This window comes from Mesoplodon bidens (genome assembly GCF_964165515.1).
Source record: "Mesoplodon bidens genome assembly, chromosome: 7".
In the NCBI taxonomy this organism is placed as follows: domain Eukaryota; kingdom Metazoa; phylum Chordata; class Mammalia; order Artiodactyla; family Ziphiidae; genus Mesoplodon; species Mesoplodon bidens.
Window position 1 is genome coordinate 29,645,074 of NC_138164.1, and position 19,984 is coordinate 29,665,057.

The 19,984-nt window shown below is 37.0% G+C and overlaps 1 protein-coding gene across 1 annotated transcript; it reads left to right on the forward strand.

The window, feature by feature from the left end:
• Positions 1-5,419: 5,419 nt before the first annotated feature.
• On the forward strand, positions 5,420-11,230 carry LOC308620747 (macrophage metalloelastase-like; the record flags this gene model as incomplete). The annotated part of the gene is given in 9 exon segments (XM_081240664.1): positions 5,420-5,551; positions 5,555-5,595; positions 6,116-6,210; positions 6,213-6,257; positions 6,354-6,479; positions 9,328-9,489; positions 9,596-9,620; positions 9,800-9,903; positions 11,130-11,230. Coding segments are annotated over 9 exon segments (825 nt in total). The 5' UTR covers positions 5,420-5,425.
• Between the last annotated feature and the right edge of the window lie 8,754 nt (positions 11,231-19,984).

The window sequence follows — 19,984 nt, forward strand, 5'->3', positions numbered from 1 at the left end:
TAACAGCTTGAAGGAAAGTAGAGAAATAAAGGAAAAAATAATTCAGTGATTTAAAACTTCTCTTGCCTCACTCTTGAAAAGAACTATGCATATTCTCTTTGATTTGTTCTCTTCTTTCTAGCCATTGATTTGTTTTCTCTGTGAGTTGATCTAACCCACAAGCACATTTGGTAAACCCTTTGTGAGAATGTCACTATTTTTCACTGACACAAAGTTCAACAGGCTTACCTCAATGATCTAAATAGTTCTATGATCTAAATAGTGTTTCTGAAATCCAGATCTCTTGGCTTTATGGATGTCTTCCAGAATATGTACTTTTTATCAGCCCTCTGGTGAAATGCCATGTCAGAACAGGCAGAACTGGTGGCATGGGCCATTTACTAACCCAGCAATGTAGAATACACACTACTATAGGACATATATTCTCAGTGGGGGTGATATCACTCCCAGGTGGGTGGAAATTGGTTACTGTGGACAAAAGCATCTTATTTTTTTATGTATAAAGGACAGATATGCATACTGTACATAAACAGGTATATATCTCTGATATTGAAATTTCATACGGGAAATGTCTAAAATGCCCCTTTTGGGGAGGCAATAATGAAAGAAATGTTGAGAAACACTGCTCTAGGTGTCACCAAAGAAAGAGAACCAACATTTATGGACAGGCTGTTAATGTGCCAGGCATACTGCTGAGCAGTTTCATGCATCATCTGTTTTAATCCTTCAAATGATCACTTATGGATGAGGAAAATGAGCTTAAATACCTTGCCCAAAGCCACACAATTGGTAGGTAACATAGCTGAAGTTTGAGGCCAAGTCTGTTTCCAAAGCCTCACTCTTCCTGTTAAACCCAGTTTCAAAGTCAAACCAGTTATCTGAGTCATTATCTCTAGCCTTAGGCACTTACTTTGTTGTTGGAAAGCCCAGGAAAATAGACAATTGACTAACAATACATATGTGTATATCATCACGTTGTCTCTACCTTGGGACGTACACATAGGACATCTGCTTCCTGTTGCATTTTTGTCTTATTTTATAGTTGTTTGAGGGAGAACCATTCACTGGGGGAAGAAAAGGGACAAGTAAAAGGAATCATTGCTACCATTACCTTCTCTATTTCTTCCCTCTACTTCTCTGGGCTGCACCCAGTGTGATCGACCTCACTGCCAAACCCTATACATTCCATGTTTTCACCAGTGTTCTGCACCTTCCCCCTTGGGAGGAATGTCATGGGGTTAGGGAACCCACTGACACAATTGTGGGCTGAGAACTAGTTTGGAAGGCAGTGGGTTTCTAACTAGTTACTCCGACAATCTGCCTTATGGACAGCCATGTAGCAGTTCCATGTAGGATCAAGTTCCAGTTGATTCTGGAAGAAGGTGGGAGAGGACTCTAAGAGCCATCTCCACCATCAACACGAGCACTTCTCCAGCCTGTTTGTGCTTTTTGCTGGGTGTAGATGCACTTCTGGTTGAAAATAGTTACTTAGGCTAACTTTTCTCCTATATGGAAAAAGTTAGCTGGTCTAGACCAACCATGGCATGACCAACATACAGAGACAGTGGTAAAAGGAGAAGGCAAAGAATGAACATTTATGGAGTTCTCATTATAGGAAAGTAGGTGCTTTAATGGATTATGTCATTTATTCTTTACAAAACTTCAATACTATTCCCATTTTACATTTAAAGAAAATGAGGCATGGGAAAGTTAACTTGTCTAAGTCCATACAACTGGGTAGGGTGACTCTAAACATTATGCTTTTCAGAGGTGCTCTGGGTCAATTCCTGGGAGCCTTGGCAATAAAGGCACCTTAGCAACAGGACAATGCCCAGACCAAGGCAGGGAAGAGATGTACAGAAGGTGAGTCTCCAGAGAGAAGACCAGTACTGCCACTGCCCTGAGAATCCAGATTCACCTACAACATTCCCAGGACTGTCTGTTTACTTCTGGCCCCTACAATGACAAAGGGGACAACCTGACTTTAACTAAAAAGATTGAGGGTATTATAGTATCATTTTTATAGTGTTTGCAGTAGTAAGCTACCCATAAAGAGATAGAAATCTGAAGAAAAATCAAAGTGATATGGGACAAAATAATGTATATTGTAGCAATAATTCAGGAAAGAGGAGAACTCCCAGAGGTTTTATTAGGCAATTCATTTCCCTTTTCCAGACTCCCATTTCTTCATCCATAAAAGAAGTTTAACTAGCTGAAATTTTCTTCCTGCATGAACAAACTATTGGTGAAGAGGTCAGCTAAGGGATTTCTTTGTATATTTGGGGAACATTTCTCCTTCTTGGTCCTTACTGATGACCACGTTTTGATTTGCCTCTGTACCTCAAGCATGACAACAACCAGCTGAAGGTGATTAAATCAGGGATATACCTTAGAATGTGCTAGTGTTTGTTAAGAAGGAAACAATATAATAGAGCTTTAGATACTTTTGGAAGGTTTGGGTTATAAAATCTGCCTTTTAATAAGGAAACTCAGTGCAAGTCCTCCCTTGTGAGGAACTCTGATATAGGCTACTTTCTGCACTTTCATAGATATGCTCGTTTTCACCTAAAGAATTGCCAATGACCCCTTGATTATCACTTCACTCAGTGTGTCCCCTGGAAGCCATGTCTCTGATGGGACTCTCGGCTTCCATCCTGGGCCTAGATCATAATCTTATTGTAGCTCCTTCTACCACAGGAGATTGGTCTGGGCATGTAGCTGATCTCCCTTTCTTATCCTCATTACCAGCCTCTTTTAAATGTCTTACATAAGAGTGCAGTAAAGGAAGGAAGATACCAAATCACTGAATCTTTAAGATGTGTCAGGCATTAAGCTATATAATTTCCCCTATAAGTTAAAGTCATTCTTATAACAACTCTTAAGATAGCTGCTATTATTGTTCCAATTTTACAAATGAAGAAATTAAGTCTTAAAGAGATGACAATGATTGCTCAAGGTCATAAAGTGATGGAGCTAAATTCTAAAGCAGATCAACTTGACCCTAGACCCTCAATTTATGACCACTGACTGCAATGTTCTTGTCCAAAGGGACCCAAATTACCCATTTGGGACATTTGATGAGCAAAGACCCAGAGACCATTAAAATTGGGGTGTCATTTTCTATTTTTATCAACCTGTCAGTGAGGACATTCTTTCACTTCTTTTGTATCTTGAGCATGCATCTTACATCCTATACTTTCTAGAATTCCTGAAAGTCTTCCAAGAACCAGATTATTTCCTGCTGTGGATAAGAACAGTTCTGTATGCTTTCAGAGAGGTTTAGGAGCACAATCTCTTGTGTAATGATTGCTCCCATAAAGGAAGTTTACTACTGATGTCTTTAGGCCCTATTCTCCAACTAGATTCATTCACATATATTTATTGAGCACCTACTAATTTTAAGGTAGTTTTAGGCACCAGGAATACAGTGGAGGGCAACACTGACTGCCCCTGCCCTCACTGGGCATTGTTTTGCTGTTAGAGAACAAACCCCTCCCATATTTTCTAATAAATCCCATTTTCCATGATTTATAGCTAAACTGTCATACTCCTCTTATAATTCTCCTGTTAAATTCAATATTTGAAAGGATTACCTTACAATTCTATATTATCTTCCTCTTCATGAATCCTAGAGTCACATCTGGTTGCAAACTTACAGTGCATGATGTTGTCCTTTGAGGCCAAGGGGAAAAGAATAAATATTAATGAGCACCTGTAAAATGTGCTGTACTTATTACACATCGCTTCATTTAATCATCATAAAAGCATGAGGAGGCAAAAGTTATCATTCCAATTTTCAGATGAAATACCTGAAAATCCTAGAGGTTAATTCACAGAGCTTGAAAAAGGCAGAGTTTGGAGGTAGATACCAGGTGCAATGCAGACGACCCCCTTTCCTTCCTACTTAAGAAGGAAATCATTCACCTTAGAGCCCCAGCCTCAGGGAAATCCTGGGGAGCAGCCAGCATTTCCCAGGCCTTGAAGGTGGGTCAGAGTAATGACTGAATCATAACACACTGTTTTGTACACCCCCCACCCCGCAGACTCTTCACATAGAATCAGAAGGGAGCCCAATTGCTTGCATTTCTGTCTTTGTAATTTATTCCTGAGTGTTAAATGTTTTCAGTCTTCAAACATTCTCTATTGACTGAGAGACAGATTCTGTGTTAATGGGACCATTAGGGAGGAGGTTGAGCTGATCGGGAGACAGATAGGTTCCAGAGGCAAACTTTTGCTATCTCCCAAAGTTGAAGTGTTGACCTTCATGCTACCAACATGAAGGAGGAAAGGAAATTTGCCTCTGGAATCTCTCTACCCAGCTATGCAGTTGTGATTAGGCCTCAATTTAGATGCCTGAAGATCTCAAATTATAGAAACAGGATCTAAGCCTCCACAATACAGAGAAAAAACATCAAACATCATGCTGTTATAAACTTTTCCTTTCTAAACAGGGAATCTCTATATTACAGTTCTCTAGGGAGCTAAATTCAGCTTAGAGAGTATTTTTCTATTCTAACAAAAGAACTTTATCTAACTTCTTAGATTTAGTTTTTTAAAAAAAGCTTATTTCACTTATAATAAATATAAGGAAATTATTATAGTGAAAGTTCAGATCCTGAACTTCCTAAAAATGTATTTTTAAGTTATTTTCATATTTTAAGTGCTTAATATTTCTCATATAATGGTTTATTTTATAAGGTAGATGGAAGTTGTGGCTTATTTATTTTGAAGAAATATACTCTGAGTTGTCTGAGTGAGGGATGAGTTTGATGCTAATTGACCCATTGATGGGTTAGATATTAACTGACCCACTGTTGGTTCTAGAATAAGATCATACATGTGTTTTCATTTTTTTGAGATAAATCAAAGGATGATATCAACTGTGAGTCATGCAATGAATTTCGTATTTACAGAGCCTGGCCTAAGAGCTATATAAAGAGAGACATTTAAGGAACTTGTACTGAAAAGGAACAGGATAAATTGGTTTAACCCTTGCCTTAAAAAAACATCAGTGTGCATTTGAGTTATAAATACAGAGCTGCAACAGAAACCTTTCCACATAAAATAATGTATTAATAAATATATATTTTTTCCAGAGGTACTTGGTAACCTTTTTTTTTTTTTTTTTTTTTTTTTTTTTTGCTGTACGCGGGCCTCTCACTGCTGTGGCCTCTCCCGTTGCGGAGCACAGGCTCCGGACACACAGGCTCCGCGGCCATGGCTCGCGGGCCCAGCCGCTGCGCGGCATGTGGGATCTTCCGGGATAGGGGCACGAACCCGTGTCCCCTGCATCGGCAGGCGGACTCTCAACCACTGCGCCACCAGGGAAGCCCACTTGGTAACCTTTTATAGCCTTGAGAAGGAAACAACTCCAATGACAAAAATGAAAGTCAATAGGAACCTCATAGAAGATAAAATCCAAGAAATGCAGCAGTTCTTGGGGCTAAAAGTGACAGGGCAACTGGACACATCTACTCTGGACATGATGCACAGACCTCGATGTGGAGTCCCCCATGTTCATAATTTCAGAGTAATGCCAGGGAGGCCAGTCTAGAAGAACCGTTTGATCACACACAGGTATAACATCATAGCCAAGTATTTTCTAATTTCTCCCAGGTCTACAGGAATCCTCCCTCAATTGTTAACACTATTCCTGTGTAATAGTGTCTCTAGAGGGAGGATTGGTCACTCAATGGAGTTTTTGGGCTTGTCAGTCCAGAGCAGAGTAGAAAGGCTGTAAATAAAAGGAGAATAAAACTGAATCTATGATAAATAAGAGGCAAGAGAAAATTTTATAGACTACTTAGATGAATAAATGCAGAAGTCTGGGAGCAGGGGCAAAAGGCATAAGCGTCTACAAATGTAAATCCTTCATAATGATGACCTGTAAATCATAAATGAGTAGAAATCAAGTTAGATTCTGTTTAAGGACTAAGGTGTCCAAGGATACATATTTCTGTAGCTAATGAAGCAAGTTTTTCTCATCTGGCCTATTGATTTATGAAATGCTTCATTCTCAAATGATGTTAGCAGAAATGAAGTATTGTAATAAGACAAAATTAACACATGGTTTCCATGTATTTTTGTCTCTGTTGTTCTGCTGGTAACGAATTAGCAATTACACTCCTGACATGAAGCCTGAGGATGTTGACTATGCCTTCCAGAAAGATTTTCAAGTATGGAGTGATGTGACCTCACTGAAATTCAGAAAGATAATGCAGGCAAGGCTGACATCATGATACAATTTACATTTGGAGGTAGAGAACTTGGACTTACCTCATCTGTTTCATTTGGCATGACCTATAGCATATATAGATGTACTAATTTTCTTTTTATTTTTTTCTTTTAATAAGCACATGGAGACTTCAGTTCTTTTGATGGCAGAGGGGAAATCTTAGCCCATGCTTTTGGACCTGGACCTGGTATTGGAGGAGATGCACATTTTGATGAGGCTGAAATCTGGACTAAAAGCTACAAAGGTAGGTTCCCCAAACCCCAAAACAATAGGAAAATTCTAACAAATTCTAAGTTATATCCTGTTTTTGAAAGGCTACATTCTAAGAAGGGATTATAAGATAGGAAAACTTCTTATGATTAAAATTTTTGCCACTAAATAAAAATTTAACACTGTTTCAATTTCACTGTCTATAAATGGAGCATATTGGACTAGATTATTTTAAAAGTCAGTTCTAAGAATCTATGAAGATAAATTAATTTATTAGTATAAATTCAGGAACATTAAGAACCATAATATGGAAAGAAAAAAGCCATTATTTAGGGAATCAGTTTTTGGCAGTACAATCCATAAACTTGAGCAAACACAGATACTAATTCTGTGTATGCCAACAATCCTAGGATAGAGGTGATCATTTGCATGATTCATTGTATGCTGACAATCTCTTAGATTCATAGTGACACATAAAGATGAAATTATATTATAGAGAATTTAGAGATCCTTATAAAGAAACACAAGTTTATAAGGTCATGTCATCTCTTGTGATTCTGGGGTAAAATTTTCAGAATGCCCAATTGATCATTTAGCGATGATCTTGTTAAAGATCAGTGTAAATACCTGTGTGTATTTACAGAGGAGTTATAATTCATCATCCAACCCAGACAGTTGGGGGATGAGGATGACTAGTATTCCCTGTTATTTAGAGAAGTCACTATCCACCAGAAAATTCAAACCATCATATCAGAAGCCTTCTTAATCTTTCTATTAGAAATTCTAGATTATATGACTGACTCATGTGGAAAGTAAATGAAGAGAAAATCATCAAGAATATGCTCTACTTAGCTTTCCCCCCTCTCTTGTTGATATTGCATGCATTGGATGGAGATATTTTTATAGACCAGAAAGGCTATTTGTTTTAGTCTGACACATGGCCTAAGCTTATGAAATCCTTGATTGAGAAGTGAAATTTTTCACTATCAAAAGACAAATGATGTAGGATTAGGTCCTTGCTGAGCCTCAAATCTTTAGTAGACATGTTAAATTTGTCTAAATTTTATCCAAGAGTATTTGGGGTTTGTAATCTCTTCATCTGACAGGAGAAACTTATTCTGGTTAGCCTCGCAGAATTTTTAAAATTCTAAAGAAACTTAGGAAAGTCATTTAATACAGATCTTTACAGATAGAGAAAAGAGAATGTTAGTGGCTACCTTGTGAAAAAACTGGGACCAGATCATTTATTTCCTAGCTCTTGTCTTAGCCCAGTGTATACTTTCTACTTGCCATGCTGCCTTATTTTAATTTGTTTGATTCTAAACTTTCAAAAATTTAAATTATCTATGAAAATTCTAACTTAAAATACTTATTTTCAGCCTAATTTTGACACAGTAAATTAAATGAACAAGTCCCACCATCTTTACTGAGCTTCTATTAAGGTGTTAAGTGATGAGGGTGCTTGGATTCAGAGATGAAAAAGACACAGTCCTTCCAGAAGCCCACAATCTAAAAGGAAAGAGAACACAAACAAAAATCCATTATTTTGAGATGAGAACCAATGGTGATCTTTTGTACAAAGTAGTATAGGAATTGGGAATAAGATAAATTCAGGTTTAGGCTAAATTGTAAAAGGTTTTGTTTACTCTTCCCAGTCTTATGCAGAGTGGAGAGAATCAATGTTTTCTTCTTCTTTCTTGTTATTTGAGAGAAGCGAAAGCATCCCTGAGTTAGTTAATAGACCCGTGTGTTACAGGGAATTCTTGGCAGATTTGTGTTCCTAGACATGCCCCCAGAGAGGTGTGAACTCTTTGTTCACCTTAGGTTCTGGAGAGTATTTCAAGATCAGGCTCTGTAGCTAAGTGGTGTGTGCCCCTGGGAAGTTAGCTCTGAGCTTCAATTTTGCTATAGAAAAAAAAGACCAAAATGAATGCATTAGATTAGAATGCAGATTAAAAAAAATAACAGTCAGGAATTTTCAAATCTTCTGAGAATTAGGAAATTTGAGAGAAAAGACACCTCCCTGTCTCTTACCTACAAAGGTGCATCCTTTGAGACATATATAAAAAAAAATGAACAGGCATGACTATAACTTGGTAGTGTAAATATGTCTAAATTATAAATATAGTCTCTTTGATTTAATTTAGAATCATGTATAGGAAAAGGATGAGCCAAGGAATTTTTAGAGCCAAGAAATTTGGATTTGAATCTTGGCTCAAGCACTAATTTGGTCAGTTAATCTTACTGATACTGTGTCCTCATCTGAAAATAGAGAACACGATGGCTTTCTTTGGGTTGTATAAGGCTTAGACATAATGTGGTGTATTTCTCAGTGACTCATAGCACCTGGAACTTAATATGGCCTTAGATTTGGGTTTTGTAAAGGATGGCTACTAAAGACTTTTCTATATCCAGTGAAGCCTGATTAAGAGTAAAAGCAGAACGGGTCATGTGGGTTGAGAATTATTTAGAAGCAATGAACCCAGCTGTGAGTTATTCCAGAAATTTAAAAAATAGAACGTATTTCACTTGTCTGATAGTGCAGTGGTCCTTAACCAGAGGCAATTTTACCCCAAGAGGGCATTTAAAAATGTGTGGAGACATTTTTTTTTGGTTGTTAAAACTAGAAGGGGGGTGGTGCTACTTGAATTTAATGGTAAAACCAGAGATTTATAAATATCTGTAATGCACGGGACAGCCCTGACAGCAAATAATTATCTGGCCTATAATGTGCCAAGATTGAAAAAACTTGTGCATGAAGGATGGGAAATAAGTAAAGTATTGCCAAATGTTTCCCTTTTCATTGTGTCAGATGTGCCATGATTTTCTAGATGTCAATATATTTTGCTGTTCTTTCCCTCTTTTGATTGGTTTCCTCTTAGGCGCAAACTTGTTCTTAGTTGCTGTTCATGCACTTGGCCATCCCTTGGGTCTTGGCCATTCCAAAGATCCAAAGGCCATAATGTTCCCCACCTACAGATATACTGACTACAACACATTTCACCTCTCTGCTTTTGACATACATGGCTTTCAGTCTCTCTGTGGTGAGTTGAACTTCTTTACCATTTTGCCGAATAAAGATATGCATTCATTAATAATTTCATACTATCTGCATTTGGATAAAACTTTAATATCTATCTTCTCTTTGAGGGTTTGAGTCCTATAGAAACTTGGAGTAAATGAGTGAACTGTTTAGGTCCTTGGTTTTCTTATGGGTGAAGTTTAAACCCTTTCAGGAAGAGCCTTTCAGGAGATAATAAGTTGGGTTTTGTGATTCATAATCATGAAATGTCAAGCTTAATGTCATGAAATCCATTTTCTGATGCAGTTTCTGCTGGTTATTTCTTTGCTCAGGTACAATGAGAGAAGACAGTCCATGGACCCCAGTTATCCCAAATTGATTACCACATACTTCCCAGGAATTGGCCCTAAAATTGATGCAGTCTTCTATTACGACAGTAAGTAGATTAGGAAACCATGAAAATACTAGAAATTCCTTTTTAACATACTGAACTGGGGGCTTCCCTGGTGGCACAGTGGTTGAGAATCTGCCTGCCAATGCAGGGGACACGGGTTTGAGCCCTGGTCTGGGAAGATCCCACATGCCGTGGAGCAACTAGGCCCGTGAGCCGCAACTACTGAGCCGGCGCGTCTGGAGCCTGTGCTCCGCAACAAGAGAGGCCACGATAGTGAGAGTCCCGTTCACCACGATGAAGAGTGGCCCCTGCTTGCCACAACTAGAGAAAGCCCTTGCCAAATAAATAAATAATAAAAAAATAAAATAAAATAAAATAAAATAAAATAAAATAAAATACTGAACTGATTATAAAGCCTCTAAGATCAGAGAACAGGGAACCAAATTAGAAAAGAAAGGACTCTTCAGTTCTCCATAAGGTCACAGAGAGAAAATCCACTACGTGTCTGGCTCAGAATAAGTGGGCTAGAAGAAAGAGTGAGGTGGAACCAATGGTGTATTTCTGCTAGGGTGGTCTATCAGACAGGGAGAATATGATTATTGCCGCTTCCATGTGTCTTTGAGTCTCTGGAATTTCTGAACACATCATGCTGCACAGTACATGTGAGTGAGCATATAGCAGCCAAAATTCAGACAAGCAGGAGTGTTTTGTATGTTTTTATATCTTGAGTTCTTTACCTTCCTTTCAGCCCCCTCCACCCTTCATGGGCTCTCATGGACTGGGGCTGGGAGTGGGATGAAAGAAGCTTGAGTTTGTTTGAGTTTATATTTGTGAATGTCTTCAAGCAAGGTCAGCATAAGCAAAATTGCTTGGGCCAAGAAATTTTGGGTTTTATTCCCACCCCCGTGTCTTGTTTACTTTCCCCATCAAAGCTTCTATGTACCCTACCTGAGCCCACTCTCCTCTCTTCCACTCTGAGTTCTCCACCTGGAGTGTGACTTTTCAAAATTATTTTTATTTTAAGAGTCGGCTTTAAAGACCAAACAACCTTCTCAATAAAGTTAATGAAGATATTTATGGTGAAATGACTAGAAGTAGGAAGAGATCTGGGGGCAGGATACCTAGCCAAGGGACCCAACATTTATAATCTTGAATTGGACTTTATCTAATCTAGATAACCTATAAAAACACAGATCTGTTATCTTTCTTTTTTTTTTTTTAAGAAATGCAAGCAGCGAATTAAACTATTTATTTGTTTTCATTTTTAGGACACTACTATTTCTTCCAAGGATCTAACGTAATTGAATATGATGTCCTATCCCATCGTATCACCAGAAGGCTGAAAAGCAATACCAAGCTATGTTGTTAGGAGTGATATAATTAATGGTGTTTGTCAATTCACATCTGTTTAACAAGTACTTACTGCACATTTGCTATGTGCCCAGTACCATTACATGGTGATAGGTATCATAAGGTAAGGTAAAATCTATAGGCCATAGATAAATGATTATATAGGTAAGTGATTATATAAAATACATAATAAGAGTCTTCAAATTTGAAAACCCTCATTGTCAATTTTTACTGGCCTCTACTACTAAGTTTGAAAAGAGACACCTTCAAAGACCAAAAGAATATCTTGTTTCCTAACATCCTTGAACTGAGAAATTATAATTATTTCTCTGGCTTAGCTAAGTCAAGAAATGATTAGTTTCTATAACAATTAAATGTTTCAGGTAGGGTATCATTTTAGTTATTTTGGAGTAAAAACAGACTATACTTAGAATTTTTAAAATGATAATTAATGGAAGTAATATATAAGTAAATTATATAATTATGGTGATAATGTAATTTTATTCTCTTGTCGGTGTTGATTTTTCTAATATCTTTTATAATATATATTTTTTTCTCAAATCAAAACTTTGAAAGTAAGTATTTGGTCTTTAGGAATTTTTTTTCTTGAAAAATAGAATGTGTTTTGGAAATAATTCTGGACTTACTCCTAAATAAAATAAGCCTCTACATTGCTGTACCAAAGGGTGAATAAGAGGTAAGGCAACCAGAAAAAGGAAAAGGTTATATTTGTTTTGGCCACTTGTCTAAGGCCACCTGAATCCTTGTTCTCAAGTCCAGACGACATTCTCCAGACAACATACAACCCCAAGGACACCTACAGTGTATGAACACAAGCCTGGAGAGAAGAAGGAATGAAATGGGAACTTCCCATTCCACTAAAATTTTCATCCCAGCTCATGTCAATTTTCTCCATGACCTTGACACACATTCTCCCTCTCTGGATTACACACATATTAAAGCATTCACTAATAACTTATGGGTCTGTGGAATGCTTGTAGCTTTCTATGTATTTTCACACCATTGCTGATAGATATACTCAAGATCCAAGAAATGGTCAAGCCCATTTCAGCTCAAATGATCTTTTCTGACTAGTGCAAAAAACTGAGATCAGGGGAAATATGAGGATCAGAAAGATAGGGATGGAGAGTGTGGGCCTTCATAGGTTAGACCCATTCTCACATATGTGCTCCTTCAGTATAATAATACTAAAGTTGCCTTTACAAGGATTAGGGTCAACTTACCCTTGGAAGAAATGTTATTTCTCCACAGAAAGAGGTGGGATCTATACAGAGTAAGCATTACAGAAATTGAAAGGAGTCCCCTGGAGTCTGTTGATGAATACTAAGCTGCATATACACCACAAAGGGCTATAGACTGAACAATTCCCAGCGATAACACAGGGCTCGGAGCAGTTTGAGTTCCACCCAGCAAGAGTGGCAAGATATTGAACACCTAGGGCAATTGGTAAAGTTCCCTTAATAAGAAGACTAAATTAGCCCTAGAGTAAAGGCTACACTAAATCCACCCTAAAAAGCTTAAAATAAAACTCTGAAAAGATCAAGGTTATCTGGAAATTACTTAATACCTGCCAAAATTAAATTAAACAATTTTTAAAGGGAAAATGAAACATCTAAGCACCTAGCAGCATAATATTCACAACGTCTAACCTGCAATAAAATGCACTGGACATGCTAAAAGGTAGCAAAATGTGACCCATAATAAGCACAACAATTAGTCAATAGAAACTGATGCAGAAATGACAAATGATGAAATTAACAGAAAAAGGGCTTTTAAAAAAGGTATAAAAATTTTCAAAGATTTAGTGGAAAACAGGGACATAATACAGAGAGAAATGAAAGATATGAAAAAGAAGCAAACGGAGTTAGAGCTGAAAAATGCAAATTTTCATTTGATTCATATTCAAATCTGACTTGTCATGTTCTTACTTTCTTATTGCTTGCTCATTTTTGTGATTCTATCTTTTATTTATTTATACCTTAAATTCATTTTTGTTATAGTCTGGATTGATAATTAAAATATCAAAACACCTTGTGGGTTTAAATCTGTTATTTGTTGTTTCTACTGACTTTCAGTCCTAGAGCTTGTTTCCTTGTGCATTAGGTGAACTTTGATTGTGAGCTCAATTTTTAGAAAGCTTAATTTTCAGTAATCTAGAAGGTCTAAAAAGGGCACAATTTTTTTCTTAAGAATATCTATATCTGTCAAGATATAGAACATGACCGTCACCTCAGGAAGTAAGTTCCCTCTTGCCCCTCTCCAGACATATCTCTCCCTACTCACCCCCCGACCCCAGACATCACAGCTTGATTTTTCTTTTCACCATGGTTTAGTTTTATACCATGCAGTCTTAAATTATGTTGCCTGTTGTTTTCAAATTGACTTTTCATTGTATGTATTAAGTCAAGACAGTATTTATTGAGCCCTTGGTATGTGGCAGGCACAGTGAATTGGCTTCTATTAGGAAGTCAGGGGATTTTTCTCATTTGGAACTACTTTGCCTCTTTTCTAGGATTTGTGGCAAGAGCCTTAGATGCAGACTTTCCACCTTACAGATTGCTCAAAATTTAGTATCCTCAAGGTCCTTCTGATAAAAGCATTTGACCTTGGGGAATTTCCTCTTTTTTCCCCATTTGTTCTTGGCTAGCTGCTCACTCATCCTTAATCTAGCTTCAGGTCACTCTGTATGAGTGTATGCGTGTTTGTAGGGGAACTAGGAAAGCTCTGGAGATTTCCATTATCTTCTATAAGCCCAGGAAAGCATTGAAAAGTAGTTTTTAAGACAGAAGCTGTTTTACAGTGAAATGACCCTTTGGAATACATCATCTGCTATACTACAGGAAGTGAAGGTGTGGCTTCTCTCTTGACTTGTTGCAAATATCTTGGAAGGCAGAGTTGTGGGCAGTGACTGGTTGTACAAAGACCATGATATTGATGAGTTAGAAAATTTGCACAGTGACTCATTATGTGATCCTCAGCAAATTAGTTGACCTCTTTGAATCTCAGGGAAAATACTATATACCTCTTAGGTATGTTCTGAGAATTGACATAGGTGAAGCCCCTAGCATTTAGTAGGCACTCCACTGAAGCTTATCTCTTGCCATCTCAACTTCTTCTTGACCTAGAGTTCCCCAGTTTTGTTGCTTTTCTCCCCAACAGGTATGTTTACATCTCAATAAATACTCTGCCCCATGTGGGTCCTCTTCCATTTTTTCCATATTTTCCTCATTCCCAACTACTAAAGACCATTCAAAGTTAGAAATACAGTCACCTAATTTTTTCCAGCACTATAAATATCTAATTGTTACAAATAATAATGTTTGTTAACTGTCTAGAAATTTATATATACATTTCTGTTATATATACCAAGCTCAAAGGTGAGACATTTTCCCCTCCAAAGGACTCTTAGTTTATTTAACTAAAATATAGTTGACATAAAAATTATGTTAGTTTCAGGTATACTACATAGTGATTTGACATTTGCATACATTATGAAATAATATTCACATTAAGTTTATTTTATTATTTTTTTTATTGGAGTATAATTGCTTTACAATGCTGTGTTAGTTTCTGCTGTACAATGAAGTGAATCAACGATATGTATATGTATACATATATCCCCTCCATCTTGGACCTCTCTCCTCCACCCCCCACCCCCACCTCCACCCAACTAGGTCATCACAGAGCCCCAAGCTGAGATTCTTGTTCTTTATAGCATGTTCCTGCTAGCTATCTATTTTATGCATGGTAGTGTACATATGTCAATCCTAATCTCCCAATTAGTCCCACCATCTCCTTCCCCCTATGAGTCCACAAGTCCATTCTCTACATCTACGTCTCTATTCCTGACCTGAAAATAGGTTAATCTGTACCATTTTTCTAGATTCCACATATATGCATTAATATATGATTTTTTTTCTCTTTCTGGCTTACATCACTCTGTATGACAGACTCTATGTCCATCCATATCTCTACAAATGACCCAATTTCATTCATTTCTATGGTTAAGTAATATTCTATTGTATACATGTACCAGATCTTCTTTATCCACTCATCTGTCATTGGACATTTAGGTTGGTTCCATGACCTGGCTATTGTAAATAGTGCTGCAATGAACATTGGGGTGCATGTGTCTTTTTGAATTATGGTTTTCTTTGGGTATATGCCCAATAGGGGTATTGCTGGGTCATATGTTAGTTCAATTTTTAGTTTATTAAGGAACCTCCATACTGTTCTCCACAGTGGCTGTATCAATTTACATTCCCACCAAGAGTGCAAAAGGGTTCTCTTTTCTCCACACCCTCTCCGGTATTTATTGTTTGTAGTTTTTTTTGATGATGGCCATTCTGACTGGTGTGAGGTGATATCTCATTGCAGCTTTGATTTGCAGGTCTTCTGCCCATTTTTTAATTGCATTGTTTGTTTTTTGATATTGAACTCCATGAGCTATTTGTATATTTTGAAGATTAATCCTTTTCCTGTTGCTTCATTTGTAAATATTTTAACCCATTTTGAGGGTTGTCTTTTCATCTTGTTTATGGTTTCCTTTGCTGTGCAAAAGCTTTTAAGTTTCATTAGGTCCTGTTTATTTTAGTTTTAATTTTTATTACTCTAGGAGGTGGGTCAAAAAAGATCTTGCTGTGGTTTAAGGCAAAGAGTGTTTTTCCTATGTGTTCCTCTAAGAGTTTTATAGTATCCAGTCTTACATTTAGATCTTTAATCCATTTGGAGTTTACTTTTGTGTATGATATTAGGTAGTGTTCTAATTACATTCATATACATGTAGCTGTTCAGTTTTCCCAGCACCACTTATTGAAGAGGCTGTCTTTTCTCCATTGTATGTTCTTGCCACTGTTGTCAAAAATTAGGTGACCATATCTGCATGGGTTTATCTGTGGGCTTTCCATCTTGTTCCATTGATCTATATATCTGTTTTTGTGCCAGTACCATACTGTCTTGATTACTGTAGCATAGGTTGAAGTCAGGGAGCCTGATTCCTCCAGCTCTATTTTTCTTTCTCAAGATTGTTTTGGCTATTCAGAGCCTTTTGTGTTTCCATACCAAGTGTAAAAAAAATTTTTTTTTACATCTTTATTGGAGTATAATTGCTTTACAATGGTGTGTTAGTTTCTGCTTTATAACAAAGTGAATCAGTTATACATATACATATGTTCCCATATCTCTTCTCTCTTGCATTTCCCTCCTTCCTACCCTCCCTATCCCACCCCTCTAAGAGGTCACAAAGCACTGAGCTGATCTCCCTGTGCTATGTGGCTGATTCCCACTGGCTATCTATTTTACATTTGGTTGTGTATATATGTCTATGCCACTCTCTCACTTTGCCACAGCTTACCCTTCCCCCTCCTCATATCCTCAAGTCGATTCTCTAGTAGGTCTGTGTCTTCAATCCTGTCTTACCCCTAGGTTCTTCATGATATTATTTTTCTTAAATTCCATATATATATATATGTGTCAGCATACGGTATTTGTCTTTCTCTTTCTGACTTACTTCACTCTGTATGACAGATTCTAGGTCTATCCACCTCATTACAAAGAGCTCAATTTTGTATCTTTTTATGGCTGAGTAATATTCCATTGTGTATATGTGCCACATCTTCTTTACCCATTCATCTGATGATGGACACTTAGGTTGTTTCCAACTCCTGGTTATTGTAAATAGAGCTGCAATGAACATTTTGGTACATGACTCTTTTTGAATTATGGTTTTCTCAGGGTATATGCCCAGTAGTGGGATTGCTGGGTCATATGGTAGTTCTATTTGTAGCTTTTTAAGGAACCTACATACTGTTCTCCATAGTGGCTGTATCAATTTACGTTCCCACCAGCAGTGCCAGAGTGTTTCCTTTTCTCCACACCCTCTCCAGCATTTATTGTTTCTAGATTTTTTGATGATGGCCATTCTGACTGGTGTGAGATGATATCACATTGTAGTTTTGATTTGCATTTCTCTAATGATTAATGATGTTGAGCATCCTTTCATGTGTTTGCTGGCAGTCTGCTATATCTTCTTTGGAGAAATGTCTATTTATATCTTCTGCCCATTTTTGGATTGGGTTGTTTGTTTCTTTGTTATTGAGCTGCATGAGCTGCTTGTAAAATTTGGAGATTAATCCTTTGTCAGTTTCTTCATTTGCAAATATTTTCTCCCATTCTGAGGGTTGTCTTTTGGTCTTGTTTATGGTTTCCTTTGCTGTGCAAAAGCTTTGAAGTTTCACTAGGTCCCATTCGTTTATTTTTGGTTTTATTTCCAATTCTCTAAAAGGTGGGTCAAAAAAGATCTTGCTGTAATTTATGTAATAGAGTGTTCTGCCTATGTTTTCCTCTAAGAGTTTAATAGTTTCTGGCTTTAAATTTAGGTCTTTAATCCATTATGAGCTTATTTTTGTATATGGTGTTAGGGAGTGATCTAATCTCATACTTTTCCATGTACCTGTCCAGTTTTCCCAGCACCACATACCGAAGAGGCTGTCCTTTCCCCACTTTACATTCCTGCCTCCTTTATGAAAGATAAGGTTACCATATGTGCATGGGTTTATCTCTGGGCTTTCTATCCTGTTGCACTCCTCAATATTGCTGTTTTTGTTCAAGTACCATACTGTCTTGATTACTGTAGCTTTGTATTGTAGTCTGAAGTCAGGGAGCCTGATTCCTCCACCTCCGTTTTTCGTTCTCAAGATTGCTTTGGCTATTTAGAGTCTTTTGTGTTTCCATACATACTGTGAAATTTTTGGTTCTAGTTCTGTGAAAAATGCCAGTGGTACTTTGATAAGGATTGCATTGAATCTGTAGATTGCTTTGGGTAGTAGAGTCATTTTCACAATGTTGATTCTTCCAATCCAAGAACATGGTATATCTCTCCGTCTATTTCTATCATCTTCAATTTCTTTCATTATTTTCTTATAATTTTCTGCATACAGGTCTTTTGTCTCCTTAGGTAGGTTTATTCCTGGATAGTTTATTCTTTTTGTTGCAATGGTAAATGGGAGTGTTTTCTTGATTTCACTTTCAGATTTTCATCATTAGTGTACAGGAATGACAGAGATTTCTGTGCATTAGTTTTGTATCCTGCTACTTTACCAAATTCATTGATTAGCTCTAGTAGTTTTCTAGTAGCATCTTTAGGATTCTCTATTTATAGTATCATGTCATCTGAAAACAGTGACAGTTTTACTTCTTCTTTTCTGATTTGGATTCCTTTTATTTCATTTTCTTCTCTGATTGCTCTGGCTAAAACTTCCAAAACTATGTTGAATAAGAGTGGTGAGAGTGGGCAACCTTGTCTTGTTCCTGATCTTAGTGGAAATGCTTTCAGTTTTTCACCATTGAGGATGATGTAGGCTGTGGGTTTGTCATATATGGCCTTTATTATGTTGAGGAAAGTTCCCTCTATGCCTACTTTCTGGAGGGTTTTTATCATAAATGGGTGTTGAATTTTGTCGAAAGCTTTCTCTGCATCTATTGAGATGACCATATTGTTTTTCTCCTTCACTTTGTTAATATGGTGTATCACATTGATTGATTTGCATATATTGAAAAATCCTTGCATTCCTGGAATGAACCCCACTTGATCAAGGTGTATGATCATTTAATGTGCTGTTGGATTCTGTTTGCTAGTATTTTGTTGACGATTTTTGCATCTATATTCATCAGTGTTATTGGCCTGTAGTTTTCTTTCTTTGTGACATCCTTGTCTGGTTTTGGTATCAGGGTGATGTTGGCCTCGTAGAATGAGTTTGGGAGTGTTCCTCCCTCTGCTATATTTTGGAAGAGTTTGAGAAGGATGGGTTTTAGCCCTTCTCTAAATGTTTGATAGAATTCGCCTGTGAAGCCATCTGGTCCTGGGCTTTTGTTTGTTGGAAGATTTTTAATCACAGTTTCAATTTCAGTGCTTGTGATTGGTCTGTTCATATTTTCTATTTCTTCCTGATTCAGTCTTGGCAGGTTGTGCATTTTTAAGAATTTGTCCATTTCTTGCAGGTTTTCCATTTTATTGGCATAGAGTTGCTTGTAGTAATCTCTCATGATCCTTTGTATTTCTGCAGTGTCAGTTGTTACTTCTCCTTTATCATTTCTAATTCTATTGATTTGAGTCTTCTTCCTTTTTTTATTGTTGAGTCTGGCTAACAGTTTATCAATTTTGTTTATCTTCTCAAAGAACCAGCTTTTAGTTTTATTGATCTTTGCTATTGCTTCCTTCATTTCTTTTTCATTTATTTCTGATCTGATCATCATTATTTCTTTCCTTCTGCTAACTTTGGTTTTTTTTTTGTTGTTCTTCTTTCTCTAATTGCTTTAAGTGCAAGGTTACGTTGTTTATTCGAGATGTTTCCTGTTTCTTAAGGTAGGATTGTACTGCTATAAACTTCCCTCTTAGAACTGCTTTTGCTGCATCCCATAGGTTTTGGATCATCATGTCTCCATCGTCATTTGTTTCTAGGTATTTTTTGATTTCATCTTTGACTTCTTCAGTGATCAGTTCATTATTAAGTAGTGTATTGTTTAGCCTCCATGTGTTTGTATTTTTTACAGATCTTCTCCTGTAATTGATATCTAGTCTTATAGTGTAGTTGTCAGAAAAGATACTTGATACAATTTCAATTTTCTTAAATTTACCAAGGCTTGATTTGTGACCCAAGATATGATCTATCCTGGAGAATGTTCCATGAGCACTTGAGAAAAATGTGTATTCTGTTGTTTTTGGATGGAATGTCCTATAAATATCAACTAAGTC